The sequence below is a fragment of the Plasmopara halstedii genome (genome assembly GCF_900000015.1).
Source record: "Plasmopara halstedii genome assembly, contig: Scaffold_289, whole genome shotgun sequence".
NCBI lineage: Eukaryota > Oomycota > Peronosporomycetes > Peronosporales > Peronosporaceae > Plasmopara > Plasmopara halstedii.
Window position 1 is genome coordinate 546,541 of NW_020187210.1, and position 16,780 is coordinate 563,320.

Sequence of the window (16,780 nt, forward strand, 5' to 3'; positions counted from 1 at the left end):
TTACTTGCGCGGCCTCTTCAACCTGCAAAAACCAATTGAGACAGTTGTAGAGTTAAGATGTCCGCTACCATACTTGCTGTGAGCCCATTAGGTACCCCCTCTGGACTCAAATGCCAGTTCTGACTCATGCGCAATTATGCAATCGAACCTGATACGAGGATATTTTTGCAAATCACTCTTTATTGATGAATCTGATCCGATCAGTATTGGATTTCATGCATCTGGATCGTAACCTGGAGCTTATCAGCTTTTATTTTCAATTTCCCTTACTACCTCACACCAGGATGCTTTCGTTGGTGTTGTTTCTGGTTGCCTGTTTCAACGTGGCACATGCAGACGATGAACAACGATCTATGATCCACAAGGTGCAATACGACGAAATTGAGCCACTCCCCGTTGTAGCACGCGATTCTCTCATCAATTCAATTGCCCTTAATTTTCACCCAATGCTTTTCGTTTCCAGCGGTTGTCACCCTTATCCCGCCGTCGACAAACATGGCTACATCAGCAATGGCCTTGGGGTTTCTCACTTGTTCACTGATTGTATGGATTCGCCAAAGGGATCTCAAGTGTATGGACGCGCTTTCGAGTTTAAGGGTCATTTGGCTATCATGTATACATGGTACTTCCCGCGTGATTTCATGTCGGCACCTTTCTATATTGGACACCGTCATGGATGGGAACACGCCATCTTCTGGTTCGGAGCCTATAGGAAAAACCCGAGATTGCTCGCAGTGACTGTCGAATCCACGTTTGGTTACAAAACATATGCCCCACCTTCCTCCGAAAACATGCATGGCGACCATTTCAAACTAGAATACACTACGTTGATTGTCACACACCACTATTTGACTGCTTCAGAGAGAACGGGAGAGTTCCAGAACTTGGTCATGTGGAACAGCATGAATGAACGAGCCCGCTATTCGTTAAATCATAAGGTTTCGCACAACTTTGACCCCCCGATTCGTGACGAAAGATTCTTCCATGCTCTTCGTAATTCTTTTCCTTTTTAAGGGTTTCATATTTATGATGAATGTTCAGGTTCAGCGCGGCAGTCCAATCCCTGTTAATTTCAAGATAGTTATTATTTGAACATGTAATTTGTTAATGTCGATTAAAACTTGTTGTTAGAAAATTCTGTCTTAATACTTGTCTCATGTCAACGACTCTACTTTTTCAAAATCTGAGGAATTGCAATCAGCTCCTTGGATCTTTGGTTTTTAATCTGATTGTCTTGCCTGCAATGCTGGACTGTCTTATCTGGTTCAGCATGAGATTTAATTGTGTTCCATATCGACATACTTGACATTGATACATTCTTTCAGTAATCGGAAACGGCAAACGTCAAAGAGTGACAAGTATTTTTGTGCTGCATATATCGTTGACATTCAACATTCGTCATTTCGATCAGTGCCTCCCGGGAAAATCAGTTGTTATATCCCTCGACAAATATACTCGCTTACAGACGGGCAACAGGGTTGAATGCTATCATGAAGAATGCGAATGCTGAAATTGCCGTCGTGTAAGAGCATACAATTTCTTGCAATATGATGTAGCTTTGACCGATAGATAACGAATGCCTCAGACGCGCACACCGAATTTGTAGGTGTATCGATAAGACGACCATATCAGCTAAACACTTCATCATCATGCTGAGAGGGTAATTAATACGATTAATAGACCCCGAGAAAAATCTAGATATTTTTTTACCTTTTGGTGCTTGACATATCCATTTTAAAGGTTTGTTTTGACTGGAATGCCTGTTAAAGTGACGCAGGCATACAAAAGAAATCAATCTGAAATAAGATATTGAAGTTTTGGAGCGAGTCACCCTCACAAAGTCTGTTCTTTAAATCGTTGGAAAAAGAAGCATTCTCTAAGTTAAATGTTTCTCCAGTTTTAAATTATATCACTTTACTGCAGAACTCTAGACACACGAGAATAATGGGAAAATTTATATCTACTTTCGCTTCGAAAACGTAGCGCGAGAATTGCGTGAAAAAGACAATCGTAAGCTCCGCGACAATTGCGTGGAGATTCCAAAACCGCCAAACCGAGTTTGAATGACTTACTCTCTGTTAGATTATTTAACTGCATCTGAAGGTTCAGTCTCATTCATCACCATTGCCCCAAATAAGTACCTCGGCTTAGTCACATCCTTGTCAGTCGTGCTTGATTTTTGCGGTAGGTGTGTGCTTTTCTCTGCGTTATCACAAATTTGAGTTCAACAAGGATTGAATTAAAGAACGCATGTGTTTCAGTTCTCAGTGAAATTTTCATATGTCAGACATTGTAAGGAAATTGGACTATTTTGTAAAGGTGCAAATGCGTTATAGTGATAAGAAAGCGCTCACAACCCTTGTGATATAGCCCTGTAGACTTTCCGGTTCACTCACGACTTAAGTATACCAAGAATGAGTTTACCAATGAATTTTAAACATGATACCTTACGACTAGACTGGGTGTTACCTCGTGTAATTGCATAACAGAGCGACAGCAACGATATAATTATAGTGTAGTCCATATCGAAGAGCTAAGACTTCCGCTGTCTGTCAAAATCATACAAAAGCTGAGATGTCGCGCTTTATATACTTTACACATCTCCTTGAGCAAATTGTGATATTGCGTAGGTAACAAAACAAACCTTTCCCAACCGATGCAATCCAGAGCAATAATAGCCGCCTATTGCGTTCAACAAACATTAAATCGCATAAGTTGTCAGCAAGTGATCTTGTACTATAGAATGTTCGACATACATTTTTCGCGGAACACTGCGCGATTTTTACACTGGTGATTTACACTGTCATTCTAAACACCATGATGGACTCATAGTTTGAACAAACTATTCGAACATTTTTTACAAACATACTCCCTCGAAATATTATCCCCTTATTCGCGGCGGCGGCCTGTGCACTTGCTCCTTGGTGCCGGCACTGAGCTCATCTCGGGTGAAGAGCTCGAAGGAGACCCTGAAGTTGGAGTTGATGACGGAGACTCTGCGTCGGCATCGGTTGTTGAAGAATTGGACGATGAAGATTCAGATTCGCCGTTTGAAGGAGACTTTGTTGACTCTTCCTCGTCCAAGTCTTGTTGAGAAACATTTGGATCTTCACTAGAAGGAGAATCGTTCTGTACACTAGTGCCCCCTCCACCGGCAGGACCATTCAATGGGATACAGTTTTTGTATGCCTGCCATACCGTCTTGCCGTCGAGACGTTGCAGGGCGAGCCAATAAAAGCGGAGCATACAGCCATCGGCAGCGCATGATGAATAATCGACGGGCTTGAAGATAGCGATTGTTTCCTGCGTACCATCACCGTACGCGGCTTGGCAATCATCATTTTGAAGGACCATCTTATCATCAAGCCATATTTCACAAGGACCAGCATGCACAATACCACGAGAGAAGGTGGCCTCGCCATTCGATGGCGGAGCTACAGGCGTGCCGTTAGGATCCGTGTAGCCGCAATCTTCGCCATACACTGGGTTACCGTCCATAAGAGAACGAACATCCTTGAAATTATTTGCAGTTGCCAATTCCTTGAATGTGGACAGAAGACCCTCATCACCCGAAGACTGGTCCCAGCCTCCTTTCCACTGCGGCTCAATTTCAACGACCCAGTCGCTTCTTTTCTTGCCCTTCCAAGACGGGGCTGGATCGGCAATGTAGCCGTGAGCCTGTACGTAGCTAGCAGTGTTTGCAACAGTGGCAACCAGGGCAAGAATTGGTGCTGTAGACACCATTGTATTCAGATTGGAGTAGTGAATGAGGCTGAAAATTGAAAAATGATCGTAACTTTGCCGCTGGCAAACTAGTTCAAGTGAGATTGATTTGATCATGTAAAAGTGGAGCTCAAGCGATTGCTAGAGCGATTTGATGTGAGGAAGGCAATATGTGAAGACATGAGAGCAAGAAATGTGAAAACTCACCACGAAAAACTTGCTGAACAGCTTCAGCAATAAAGTCGCTTCACTAAATATCTTCTTTCGTTGTAAACAGCCGACTATTCTCTCCTATACTAGCTGGTATATTCAATTGCAGCTGTTCGTATAGACCTAGGAGATACTAATGATTATATATCCAAGAGTGTACACACAATGTATCATCTTACAATGTTATCTTTAATTGAATCTGATCAAAAATGGGTTTTAATTTTGGTGGGATGCCTTTTCATGTATAAAATTGCCACGTACTAGGCTGTCTATCAAATCAACAAATATATCAGCAGCGCTAAAGTATGCCAATCCATCAGGTGTTAAAGCCACATTCATGCTGTTTCAAATATAACAAAAATCTATCGTCTTTAACGTAGCACCGTGCTTTATTGGATGGGTGGTGATGCATAATGAGTATGGGATTGCACGGCTGTAGTATTCCTCACTCCCAAGTCGTTCACACAATTTATATGCTTTTGCAACATAGTGCGTGCACTTAGAAAATTACTAGATTGCATGCCGGTCTGTAGTGTAGCCAAAATATTTTAGCTTCTTGAAACATATGACTTGAATGTAGCTCTTTTGAGAAGGTTGAAATCTTAACAATTCTGCTCGTACACAATATGATGGTGATAGATAGACTTCCGATGAAACAGATGGCGGTCAAGTAGGGGCTTTAGCACGGCAGAGAGCGAAACAGTAGACGTTTTTACGCATCAAAGCAATCTATCGCAAGGCGTTGTTGACATATTGGGCTTATTTATACCTGCTGACGACCGTCGACAGAAAAAGCTGGATTTTTGCTATATGCCGATAGCAGCCAGACCCGAACTCTGTGCGGAAGCATTGCACCAAAGAATCTAATTCGCAAGCGACATTTGATGCGATCAAAAAAGCGTGCTGATAATGGCGGTGACCGTCTAGTCGTATTAATGCTGATTCATAAAATAGCATCCCTTAGATTTCTCCTCGAAGTGGGGCAGACAATGTGACTATATAAATGAGACTGGCTCGTCGGTCACGCAGTGGGGATCAATCTTCCGTCATTCTGACCAGAATTGTCAGGCCAAGCCGGCGCACAATAGTGCTTTATCCGCCCAATTATAGTACAATCTCCGGAGCTTAGACCTTTATACGGCACCACTAATAGAATCGCAAAAATTCCCTGGTAAGGTTTCTAATCGGATACGTGGATTTAAATGATGACATCGCTACCAGTGCAGACCATCTATGCCACATCATCCATGCTGAACAGCATTAAAGAGTTAACAGAACGACATAACAAGCAGGATCTGAAGTGCTATCGACTTGCTTGACGTTTCTTTATAATAATTGTGAGATTCAGTGATATAGCATATTTCGTGATGAGAGCACATTTTTGCCTCGACGTAACGTAGGCTTTGTATATCACTAGCTTGGATTGTAGCGTCTCGAAATTAAGATGGTGTCCCGGCGTGCCAACTTTGTGGCAGTGGCTTCGGTACCACGAAGCAATCGCCAATTTCGCAGCACTCACCTGATACGAGCAACTCGGGCTCGACTTCTACCAGCCGCTTGGATCCACCGTATACAGCCGACCCCAACGCACTGTCAACCAGCTGCTCGGATTTATTGTCTACTGAAAAGTCTACACCATAAGCTATGCTTTATAAATTGATCTGACAAATTGATTGTATTTGACAGATCTATTATTGCTTGATAGTGCACTTACATTGATTAAATGGTAAAAAGCTAACTGTTAATTTAAAAACAGGACAACACCTGTTTTATCCAAACTCTTAAATAGAAAGATAATTGTTCACGGCTTATACTCTAAAACAAGATCAGCTGGTTCGCTGTCATCATATATCAATACCTAACCTCCCCCACATTTTCGCTGCATTGCAATGTCGCACAGCATTAAAAAATGTCCTGTGTATTTCTCGATTTGACGAGGCGGCATCACTACGAGTCGAACTTTGAAACGAGGCGGCATCGATTTTCGTAACGATAGGCACAAATAAAAGTGGAGCCATTCTCACCCTGGTCGCCAAGGTAACCAACCACCAGTTCCGAATACGTATAAGGTGACGAACACAATACTCGGATTACCCCCGTACAGAAAAATAAAGTGACCTTCAATCGGGCTGTCAAGATCAAGCCGTCTGTTTTTACTTTATTGTAGGTTGAAGCTGCTAATAGCTACAAGAATGCTCATTATTGATGAACGGTGATTTAGTGTATGCCGAAGACTGCGTGTATGCAGGTTTCAACCGCACACCTGCTGAACCAAATTCGAATGTTGATGCTACCTTCACTCGTCGTACATGTTATATCCTCAAAATAGTTGGCTCGATGATGAGTCAGTCATTTAGAATAACATTTGTGAAGCACGTACCATGACGACACGCAGGCGACATTCGCTCACTGGACTATTCGATATTTTGCAAGCGACCGCTGGAAAACTTGAGGTAGCACTTTTATATTCACAATTACATCAAGTGTAGGGTCAATTTCTTACACTTGTACCGTAAAGAACTTCTAGATTTATATGCCCCGCATACTTTTATGTAAAGCAATTGATCACATATGTCGATGACTGCTTCACAGGGGCGAGGAGCAGAGCGCGCTTTCTCTGTTTGATGGTGGCATCACTGGATCAGATTAGGACCAACACAGTGAGAGAAATGAATTAAGCATTGACATTCGCAAATTATTTCCGAACTGGTGGTCGAACGTAAAAAATCGGGCCAGCAAACTTTTGCTGTTGTGTTTGCCCACTATGTGTGGAAAAGTTTGGTGCAGACAAAATATTACAGGGTGATGATAAAAAGCGTCTATGCCCCAACATTCGTGTGCAATAGCGCAGCTTAAGCTATAACGCGCATGGCGTAGCCACTTTTATTAAGTGCAGATTGTGCAAACGACCTAGATTGAAGTTTTAAGTCGAGGAGACACCTAGATAGTCATTAGGATAGTCGTATGCGTTTATAGGTAGCGTGGGGTGTATATTCAAAGAAGATTGGGACATAGCAAAATGGGCTGGTTGTTTTGTTGCTATCTACTAGCATTGGGCAACGTAAGGATACTCAAAAGATAATCGACTTAAAAGACAAAATTTGTGACCGTAAGAACATTCTCTTTATCGCCTATCATATGCTCCACGCCACAATCCTTTGACTTATAGATTGTGGATCAATCGCTCTTAACATTCTTTTAATTTATTTTGAGATCGACACACATTTCTGATGAAGCCAGAGAAATGAGCAAATCCGCAAATTATTCCTATATAGCGATCACATTAACGTTTGCAGCATCGTCAGCGTCCCCTTCGTAGCCTGAGGGGTCAGGCATCACCGTACTCTACGCGCATCCTACTTAAGGCAATCATATTTTTTGGCGATAAAAAGCACGTCTACAGCTCTTGCTAAGAAATGTATGTCATCGTAGTAAGTCGAATCTTGGCGATCGATGATAAGGAGATTCGGTGCTTGACTAATTCTGGGTGAATGGATATCCATGTAGCCCGGAGCCTGCGCAAACATGATGTTTGTAATTTGCATTGAACGTAGCAGTCATGAGAAAATGCTCCCACAAGATAAGATAGGGAGAGGACGATTGTTGTTCACTGTGATAGACAAATTACTGGATACTTTGACTTCTAAATGTACGTACTCATTTCAAAGTAAGGGCAAAAGCCAAAATTTTTACAAATTTTGAATGTTTTGAAGGGGAAGTGTTGATTTGATGGTGAAACCCAAAGAGAGAAGTTTATTTTGTTCCCATGTCTTTCTGATCCTCATATCTATTCCAAATGACGGTAACGTAATAATATTGTCGAGATTCCGCCGTCCAATACTGTTGTATTCTACATGCATGAGTATTACATTTTGTTCGTAGCGGCAATTTCTGGAATGCATATTCTTTTTACCCCTTGTTCGAGTGGACATTGCCTAAAATCGAGAAGAATAAATCGATGAAAGTTCAAGAAACCAGCAGTGGGATAAACGTACTTTTAATAGATCAACGGGCAAATAAGGTAAAAGGTGCTTCGATTTCACACAGATTGGACACTAGTGCTTAGCTCCCGAAGTACGGCGTGTCTAAAGACCTTGGTGCGGATGTGGTGGAAATTTCCATTTCCGTAGCTTCCTTGATAAGCTTCGGTAGAATTAATCCGTCGAGCCGTGATTGGTGTTCAACGTACAACAAATTCTAGAAAGCGACTTCCATCGAAACAATTACGATCGATTGGAGACCATTTTAATCCAAACTTTTTACTCTTTGCACTACGAAATTTGCATCAAACTTATCACTGCTAGCACTGAAAACAGCTGTGAACTGTTCAGCATACCAATACGTCAATAAACTGTGATACGCGGGATTCCTCCACTTAACGTATCATTACATTGCACCATCGACTTTTGCAAAGATTACTTCACATCTAAATAATTTTCCAGTGACGAGTTGTCTTCACTACCACTCAAACTTCGTAACCCCAAGCACAAGCAAAATTGGTGCTCAGAATCTATCAAGCCCTAGTTTCAGTCACGTGTAATACATTACCCTTGTTTGTGGAAGAGCCCAAGGAGCAACGACTGGTTCGTTTCGATCGAGCCGCTATGAATAGGACCAAACTACGAGCGATTAAGGTTTTTGACCACATTTTAGAGGCTTGCAGCTGCTAATGCTCATTCCTTATCAACGAAGACCCAGTCTTTGGCGGCGACTACACCGACGGCTCACTTATTCATTCAACTTTCGGTGCGTACAATGATGGTACACAGATGACAATAGCTTCCCTAAAGCCTGCAAATCACTCGTCGTGTTGCAAGCGGCTGTACACTTCAATTCCACTGGCTTGAAATGCAGCCTATCGACGGTAGGACGGTGGCGTGTCTACAAGAACTGCACCCCTTTTGCAGAGTATGGCAATGGTTTGGACATTATCGAGCAATCATTAACTTTGCAGATCTCATCAAAAACAGTCAGCTCGTCTACGAATCTTTTTTTTCTATCGAACAAATCGTCGATTATATCTATTGTCTTTCCTCCACCATCACCAAAGGATTTAGATCCTATATATATTTACTCCACCATCAACAAAGGATTTATATTCTATATCGACTGCTAAATCAAAATTTGATGGTGATCCAACGTCGCTGTATTAAACACAGCACCAGCTTCTCCTTCGAGCGACACATCTGGAATGGCCCGAGTAGCGACGACGAAAATCAGCACTGAAGCTGCAACAGTGGGAATTGGGAAGGAAAAAGTAAAACGGTAAGCTTTACGATGCAACTGCGAAAAATATTTTTTGTCCTTTCAAGCCTTGAAGCCAAAGGTCCATGCTTCGTGTGAGAAAAAAGCAGAAGCGGCTTGACAGCATAGTTTGGAATTTGTGATGTGCGGCTAGTGAGGTGTACTATTGTACATTCAATAGTGTACTTTCAATAGTACACCTCACTAGCCGCACATACGACATCTCAACCTCACAAATTCCAGCATTTGTACATTCACTGCACCCAACCTGCGGACATGCGTGGTCATTGACGCTTTGTAGTATATACAAACTTCAGAGCCAAACTTCTCTTTCTACATCGTACTTTCGCTATTCATCGGATTCAGAATTTGAACTATGCTACGTTCATGATTTAAAGAACCGAATCCACCAAAGTCTTTGGTGGGAACGACAAACCGAGTAAGAAGTAGATTCACGATCGACTCAGCCCGGTGAGACCCTTGAATGATGCGTATTTGAGCGAGCTTTAATCTAGAGTGACACCTAATCCAATACAGATAACCAAAAACTCTATGCATTGAAATCGTAAAAGCATTGTATGGTGAAAACATAGAGAGCACAAGGTAACTAAAATTGTGCTTGGAATATTACTCAAAAAGATCATGTGGTAACGCTTCTAAGAAAAATGAAGGCCACAACTTTTTTCGACCGAGCGAGCGTCTTCTATCGACGGTGATGGCACTTGCTACCCGGAGCAGGGACAGGAGTCTCATCGTGCGTTTCATTTAATGGAGACGAGGAGATCGAGTCACCAGTCATTTGTATAACACTTTCATCAGCAGAATTTTGTTGAAAAGTTGCCGATTCGGTGGAAGAGTTGGAGTCAGTGGATGAATTGTTTTCACCATCGGAGTTGGAATCCTGTGGAGGGACCTGTGTAGAGTTCGCATTGGCAAGTTGTGAAGGGTCAGCGTCACGACCTACCTCACCACCGCTCGAACCCTTTATTGAAATACAGTTTTTGTAAGCCTGCCACACTGTCTTATCCCCAATACGCTGCAGGGCAAGCCAGTAAAATCGAAGCAGACACTTATCCCCCTTGCATGACGAGTAGTCGATGGGTTTTAAGACAGACTTCTTTTTCATCGCCTTATCACCGTACGCGGATTGGCAGTCGTCATTTTGAAGGACCATCTTCTTATTGATCCAGATTTCGCACAAACCAGCGTGCTTCATTGGTCGAGAAAAAGTCGCTGTACCGTCCGATGGTGGGTCAACAGGTGTCCCGTTGGGATCCGTGTACCCGCAGTCCGCGCCGTATACCGGATTGCCGTCCATCAGCGATCGAGCACTTTTGAAGTTGTTGGCAGCCCCGAGCTCCTTAAATGTGTCTAAAAGACCTTGATCACTTGTAGCCTTGTCCCAATCACCCTTCCACTGAGGCTCAATCTGGACAACCCATTCTTGGTTCTCGTTCTTTCCCTTTTTCCATGAAGGGGGAGGATTGGCAATGAAGCCGTGAGATTGTACGTGATCAACGATATTGGCGGCAGCTACGACCATGGCAAAGATAGATGTCGTGGAAATCATGAGTTGTTTTGGCGTGAATAGTTAGAGTTTTGGTGGGCTAGTCGCTGCAAATGCTGGAATGAGGCTTTCGTCAGTCGACAATTAGGCGCTTTGAGTACTTGAAATTTAATTTTTTTTCAGATGGCTCGTAATGCAGTGCCATTAGTATGCATTAATACATGTGAGAAAGACCAGAAACGATCAACAGCTTTAAATTCTGTGGCAATCTAATGTTTCAAAGCAATTGTCAAGCCATCCGTTCTACAGTACTGGTGTTTCAACTCGTGTTTCTGCCTTTTAACAAAGACCGCGAAACCAGGTGTCATACTCTTATCATGCGGTATCTCGATGCCACCGCGTAAGAAATTCTTAGGCTTCATGCATCCAACGCTATTTTATAGAAGCAATACGTCCTAGTCTCAAGTAAACCACCCAGTTTTTCATAGATATAATATTGTGACGCCAGGTTCGACTCTCTGAGTGATAGCTTCGCGGTTGAATACAAGATTATCAATCGAAAGACTCTTGCACAATTGGTGAGGAAAGTGAATTTTACATTCTATGGCAGTGTCTGTGTTGCGACCACGACTGATCACTTGGTGCGCATGCTGCTTAAGTAGTTTCGAAGTATAAAAAGCCAGTCTGTCGTGTTTTTTAATCTGACGATTCGGTAGAACATGAGGATCATTGTATCGATCACAATATATATGACGTAAGTGTAGCATTCTTCAGAGCCGCGATTTTTTACGCTTGTTTCGTGTCATTGACTTCCAGTTCGTGATGCGGCAGTGGTTGGTGTCAGGAAACAATATTGCAAGCTCCGCTTAAGACCCATCAGAGGCCTAAAAGCCCTCTATGTAGCTATAAATTTGAAGCGGTGTCAAAAAATGTTGGTCATCAACGCCCTGACATCTATCTACATCAAGTCGAGGTGGTTGCTTCACAAACGCACAGATACGGATTCAATCAGTCTACGCTGTATTGCTAAGCACTGAAAGGAGCATGCTAGAATCTGTCAATCTGTTTTCTGTTGAAAAGTACAATAAGAGTGAATTTAGTGAGTGTGTATAGCTAGGTTTTTGGTGAAAACAGAAAAGTGTATCGAAGCACGCAAGGAGTACTTTTTCGGTTATCCACATTTTTGTCTGATGAATTCTGTCCTATCGCACCTTTCAAAGGGTTGTCGTTATATAATATACGAAGTCTAATATTGTTTAAAGCATGAGCTACACTAACATCAAATGGAACAATGTTCACTATATCCTCTATAAGCTTTCCGTACTTAATCTGCAAGTGTACACTGCAAGGGAACGTACCATATTAAGTGTTTCGTACACATGGAGCCTGTGTTTCTTAGACGCAGAGAAAAGCTTAGAAGATGTCATGGGAAGGATTCAAATATACGCGCTTCAGCAATATACTCATGCAAAAGACGGAACAATTTATGTCAAGCATTGCTGATAAACCACTTCAATCTAGTAAAGCTCTTTTTAGGCTTATACAATAATCCAAAGCTCTGCCTGGAAGCTGTGTTAAGAAGAACGTGACCACAAAGGGGTCGAGTCTAAGCCAGAACGATGAAACATGAAGGCTATATTGTAATCGTTAACATTCGTATAAGACGAATAGTTCGTAGCTCATGTGCTTGCTACCTATAAGCCTTATAAATCTAGTTTAATTTACCTGGACCAATAAAGTTTACTGCCTTTACAATTGGAATCAATATGCTACACGAATTTTAACCGTCGCCGTAATCGTTGACATCAATAGACTTCTCTATCATGCATTCGGCGGTGTCATTTCAAAATAAGCATTATGAAGCATGTTTGGATGTTGTGAGTGATGATGTATGAGTTGATTTGCCCGTGACGAATGATCTTCATTACCTTGATACTATAAGTCACTTCTGCATTATATAGATTCTCTTTGATGTAAGATGGGTGGCGGCATTAGCTCAAAACCCCTCGAAGAGTTGTCATGTTCGAAAAAATTGCTGTCAAATATCAAATGTTGTAAAGCTTCAGTGTACGAAGATATATATGCCAGGGTGGATCAAATACTAAAAACAAATCGGAATGCGGCAAGTCTCTGTTTTATGTCTTACATTTTAAGTGCTAGCGTAAAGACTTAAAATGCTGCAGCTACGTTTACTCACCTGCAAGAGAAGTAAGTACTTAAGACGGTAAAATAAAATTCATAGATATGACACTAAGATCAACGTTGACTCGTATAGTGTGGCAGAGCTCATTTTGAGAAACGAATAATAATTGGTAATCAAGAGTGTAGCCTTACTTTAATCTCACAAGCCGGAGCACAAGAGTGTAGCATTACTTTAATTTCATAAGCCGAAGCACTTCCTTAATGAACAACGTAGGGATATTCTCACTGGTTCCAAACTTGATCTGAGCAGTAAGCAGTAACATATCTATCGTCTGTTTGCTCAAGCATTTTCTGATGGCTATTTTCACACCCCGTGGGGCTCGAACCCACGCATAGGGTGTCATAAATTATTTTTATGTAAAACTCTATACCGTTTTAACTTACATACGTCGGTGGTGTCAATTCATGTTTTGCGTAGATGATACCACCACAGGGGCTCAATATTTCATGTCAACGTCTGTTGGAAGAAGAAGCCAAAGATGCAGGATTCATCAAGGAAGTTTATTGAAATGCCCTGCGGTAGTGTGCAAGAGAGAGTGTTATGGTTTGGGCTGCATCAACAGGGATGATCCAGACAAGGTACCATCCACACAGGGGGTATGATCCGCATGGGGGAATGAATCACACGATTTGGGGATGGTCCATACGGGGGTTAAGTACCTTCCACACACAGCATATTCATCAGACCGTGGGCATCGCACCAATGACCATTATGCAGCTCATCAGCATGGACGTGAGTGCGGCTGTATCAATATGTTTGCTTATATTTCCGTGCATTTACCTTCATTTAGAATCATTCCATACAATAGTTCATTGGTCAATCATTTTTTTGAAACTACGTTTCTATCACAAGTGTTCCTTCAATATTTTATTCAATAGACGCAGTGAGGCATCAAGCATTTATCCTTGTCGCATAGCGAGTAGTCGATGGGTTTCAAAACAGATTTATATTCGATCGTACCATTACCAAACGCGGCTTGGCAATCATCTTTTTGCAGGGCTATCTTTTCATCGATCCAGACTTCGCATCGACCAACGTGCGCGATTCCACGCGAAAAGGTCGCTGTGCCGTCTGATGGCGGGTCAACGGGTGTCCCATTGGGATCTGTGTAACCGCAATCTGCGCCATATACCGGATCGCTATCCAACAGCGATCGAGCATTCTTGAAGTTGTTGGCAGCGGCTATCTGCTTAAAAGTTGCCAGAAACTCGTCATCATTTCTGGCCTTGTTCCAGTCACCCTTCCACTGAGGCTCAATCTGGACGATCCATTCTTCGTTCCCGGTTTTTCCCTTTTTCCATGAAGGTGGGGGATTGGCAATGAAGCCGTGAGATTGTACGTGGTCGACGATATTGGCGGCAGCTATGACCATGGCAAAAAGAGACATCATGGAAACCATTAGGTTGGTTCAGATCGTTCGACAAATCGCAGCAAATTTTGGACTGGGACTTTCGTTGGAAGCGCAGGGTGTCCCGTCTTTGTGGTGTTTTCGTCGCGCTTTTGTCAATTGTCAATTGTCAATTTTAAGTCAATTAAAGGAAAACTTTGCAGGTCGTTTACCCAAATATTAAATTTGTAGGTGGGATAAAATCTCTCCTCAGATACTACTAAAATGTGCATGTGCATGTGCGATTGAGAATCTCATGTAGTCTTCGTATCTCTTTAACGACCTTATGAGCCATTTCCAATCACAGAAAACAGAAAGCCGGTGCCTAGATGATAAAGATTCGTGACAACGTCTACATGATTTGATAACAAATCTAGAATCGCATATTCGAGGCTCATTTTACATTCGATATGTTAAATCATGCTTAACGGCCACTCCACTTTCGCGCAAGGCTTGAGCTCAGGCCTGCAGGCGATTTGCCATGTATTTTGGTCTTTCGCCAATCGCATTGTTTTCACTCGACAGCAACTTTTGTCCAGTGAGTAGTGTATGTACGTCGACGGAGTCGTACAGGGTGTCGCTACACAAAGCTTTGTTGCGCTTCTATTATTTGTGATAGAAGTCGCCCAACAACATGTCTGGTACAGGAAACAGATGCGAGCTCTTTTTCTCTTATTTTATGTTTGTTCTTGCAAAATGAGCTAACGAAATAGGTTCTAGAAAAAACATGCACATGTAGCTGTGGCTAAATGTTTAACTTTTCTTTATTTAACATGGGATGTTAGTTAGAGGTACATGGAGCGAAGAGAACCACATAAGCTTGCGAGAAAGAAAAAAAACGATCAAAGTGATTGAAATATCGTAATCACATTTCGTCGCTTTCTTGTGTTGACTTAGCAGCTTTTCTCGGCATGGGAGACGGGTCATCCAGATATGTCCTCGGGTATCACGAACCCCAGTAATTCTCCACCAGCTGCATACTTTCTGTTAGCCAATATGAAGGAAAACACATCACAAAAGAGGTCCAAGTTTTAAGAACCCACAACATATTGCTAAATGCATTACTTCATGATGAAGTGTGATAAATATCCGACATCGAATGCATCGTTCGGATCGGATCGTGGGCATCAAGTGCAAAAGCCGTCACGGAGTGGTGCACAGAATTTTGTTGACGCGCCGTCAGGACTTTTTTAAGAATGTTATAAACGAATTCATACTAAATTGTGGTCTGTGCCGAAGCACGTTATATATCGTTATCGACTTAATGGCACGCGTAACACACCCACATTTACCGTTGTTTGTCATATCGATCGCGTCTTGAGGTCGCTCTTCTTACGCACCACATCGTAATTAAAGTTGCAAACAATTTCAATCTTTTCAAATATAGCACAGCACGCGAGCTTTAGTTAAAGAGTGGCTACCAGAACGCTAGGTAGTCAGCCATCCCTGAAACCGCCTATCAGAGTTTGCTTTTACACTGTCATTCGCCTATTATTACAAAATCGTAGACGGTAAGACGACAGTGTACTCAGTCTTTCAACTGCCGCCCCAGTTTAATCGCTTCATGTAACTCTGTAATAAACATCAAGGCCTTGAATTTTGACACCGATTATGGAAATAATTTCTTATGGTAGGTATTCTCACAAGCAAATACAGTCGACCAACACACGTCTCAAATGGTATCAGCTCTCAAATTCCTCAATATCCCGGATCGATGCCTTTTTTGGTCTTTGGCTTAGAGCTTAAGATGTCTTGTTTCTGGGCGTCTCGAACGAAGCCTTGCAAATTAGACGTGATACTGGTGCTGATCAGTATAGCAGACGAACTTCTACTTTTACATAAAGTGAGTGCGAGAGGAGGAGTCACTGAAGCGAGGTTCTCGATAGGAAACCAGGGATACGGTAGAACTGTTTAAAACCGGTAACTGACAAGGCAGTGTGATTAGTCGTGAATCGTTGACTGACTGTCCGACATTGGAACTGATAGATACCCGTTCACCAAAAGGATGAGTCGGAGTATCCAGTTACATTTTCGACTAAAAAGAATGAAATCAGCTAAACTCAACTATCCGGTGCGTGAACTAGTACTTCTTGCAATTGAAAATTTGCCTGATCGCTCATTTGTGGTCGAGGCCGATCACAAGAGTATTGAAGTAATTCTGACGCAGAAAACAACGAGCCGACTAATTGTTAGATGACTCAATGATTAAGCAGATTCCTACCCCAGTTCAAGTGGTACTCATGAAGTGGCTGATGCACTCTGGTGGAACCCTGGCTTTGAGCTTAAAGCAGCTTAAGTCAGCTTTCATGATCTCCTCAACGCTGCAGCAAGTGGTGAAAGTGTGGCTACAAGAGTTATTTAGCAAAATAATGCAGGACCTGCTACAACTGTAATCCATTTTGCCACAATGAAGGACATTCCAGAAACAGGGATGACTTTTGAACTTCTTTACAGGTTGTCAAATGGCTGTTTAATAGCATATTCGTATGAAGAGCGAGAAAAATAA

The 16,780-nt window shown here is 42.2% G+C and overlaps 7 protein-coding genes across 7 annotated transcripts; 4 read left to right on the forward strand and 3 right to left on the reverse strand.

Moving 5' to 3' along the window:
- Positions 1-284: 284 nt before the first annotated feature.
- On the forward strand, positions 285-1,013 carry PHALS_05391 (RxLR-like protein; the record flags this gene model as incomplete). The annotated part of the gene is made up of 1 exon (XM_024722956.1): positions 285-1,013. The coding sequence occupies one exon, from the start codon at positions 285-287 to the stop codon at positions 1,011-1,013; it is 729 nt and encodes a 242-aa protein (XP_024573981.1).
- Positions 1,014-2,889: 1,876 nt separating this feature from the next.
- PHALS_05392 (uncharacterized protein) lies at positions 2,890-4,272 on the reverse strand (the record flags this gene model as incomplete). Its single annotated transcript, XM_024722957.1, has 3 exons — positions 2,890-3,864; positions 3,931-3,981; positions 4,195-4,272. 3 exons carry the CDS (start codon positions 4,270-4,272, stop codon positions 2,890-2,892), a joined length of 1,104 nt encoding a protein of 367 aa, XP_024573982.1.
- A 1,570-nt stretch (positions 4,273-5,842) lies between these two features.
- On the forward strand, positions 5,843-6,583 carry PHALS_05393 (uncharacterized protein; the record flags this gene model as incomplete). The annotated part of the gene is made up of 6 exons (XM_024722958.1): positions 5,843-5,849; positions 5,930-5,970; positions 6,038-6,096; positions 6,155-6,171; positions 6,329-6,386; positions 6,526-6,583. The coding sequence occupies 6 exons, from the start codon at positions 5,843-5,845 to the stop codon at positions 6,581-6,583; spliced, it is 240 nt and encodes a 79-aa protein (XP_024573983.1).
- Positions 6,584-9,880: 3,297 nt separating this feature from the next.
- PHALS_05394 (uncharacterized protein) lies at positions 9,881-10,747 on the reverse strand (the record flags this gene model as incomplete). The annotated part of the gene is made up of 1 exon (XM_024722960.1): positions 9,881-10,747. One exon carries the CDS (start codon positions 10,745-10,747, stop codon positions 9,881-9,883), a length of 867 nt encoding a protein of 288 aa, XP_024573984.1.
- A 3,011-nt stretch (positions 10,748-13,758) lies between these two features.
- On the reverse strand, positions 13,759-14,286 carry PHALS_05395 (uncharacterized protein; the record flags this gene model as incomplete). Its single annotated transcript, XM_024722961.1, has 1 exon — positions 13,759-14,286. One exon carries the CDS (start codon positions 14,284-14,286, stop codon positions 13,759-13,761), a length of 528 nt encoding a protein of 175 aa, XP_024573985.1.
- A 1,087-nt stretch (positions 14,287-15,373) lies between these two features.
- Positions 15,374-16,332, forward strand: PHALS_05396 (uncharacterized protein; the record flags this gene model as incomplete). Its single annotated transcript, XM_024722962.1, has 6 exons — positions 15,374-15,427; positions 15,783-15,840; positions 15,909-15,953; positions 16,014-16,117; positions 16,180-16,194; positions 16,261-16,332. 6 exons carry the CDS (start codon positions 15,374-15,376, stop codon positions 16,330-16,332), a joined length of 348 nt encoding a protein of 115 aa, XP_024573986.1.
- Positions 16,333-16,475: 143 nt separating this feature from the next.
- On the forward strand, positions 16,476-16,780 carry PHALS_05397 (uncharacterized protein; the record flags this gene model as incomplete). Its single annotated transcript, XM_024722963.1, has 2 exons — positions 16,476-16,663; positions 16,729-16,780. The coding sequence occupies 2 exons, from the start codon at positions 16,476-16,478 to the stop codon at positions 16,778-16,780; spliced, it is 240 nt and encodes a 79-aa protein (XP_024573987.1).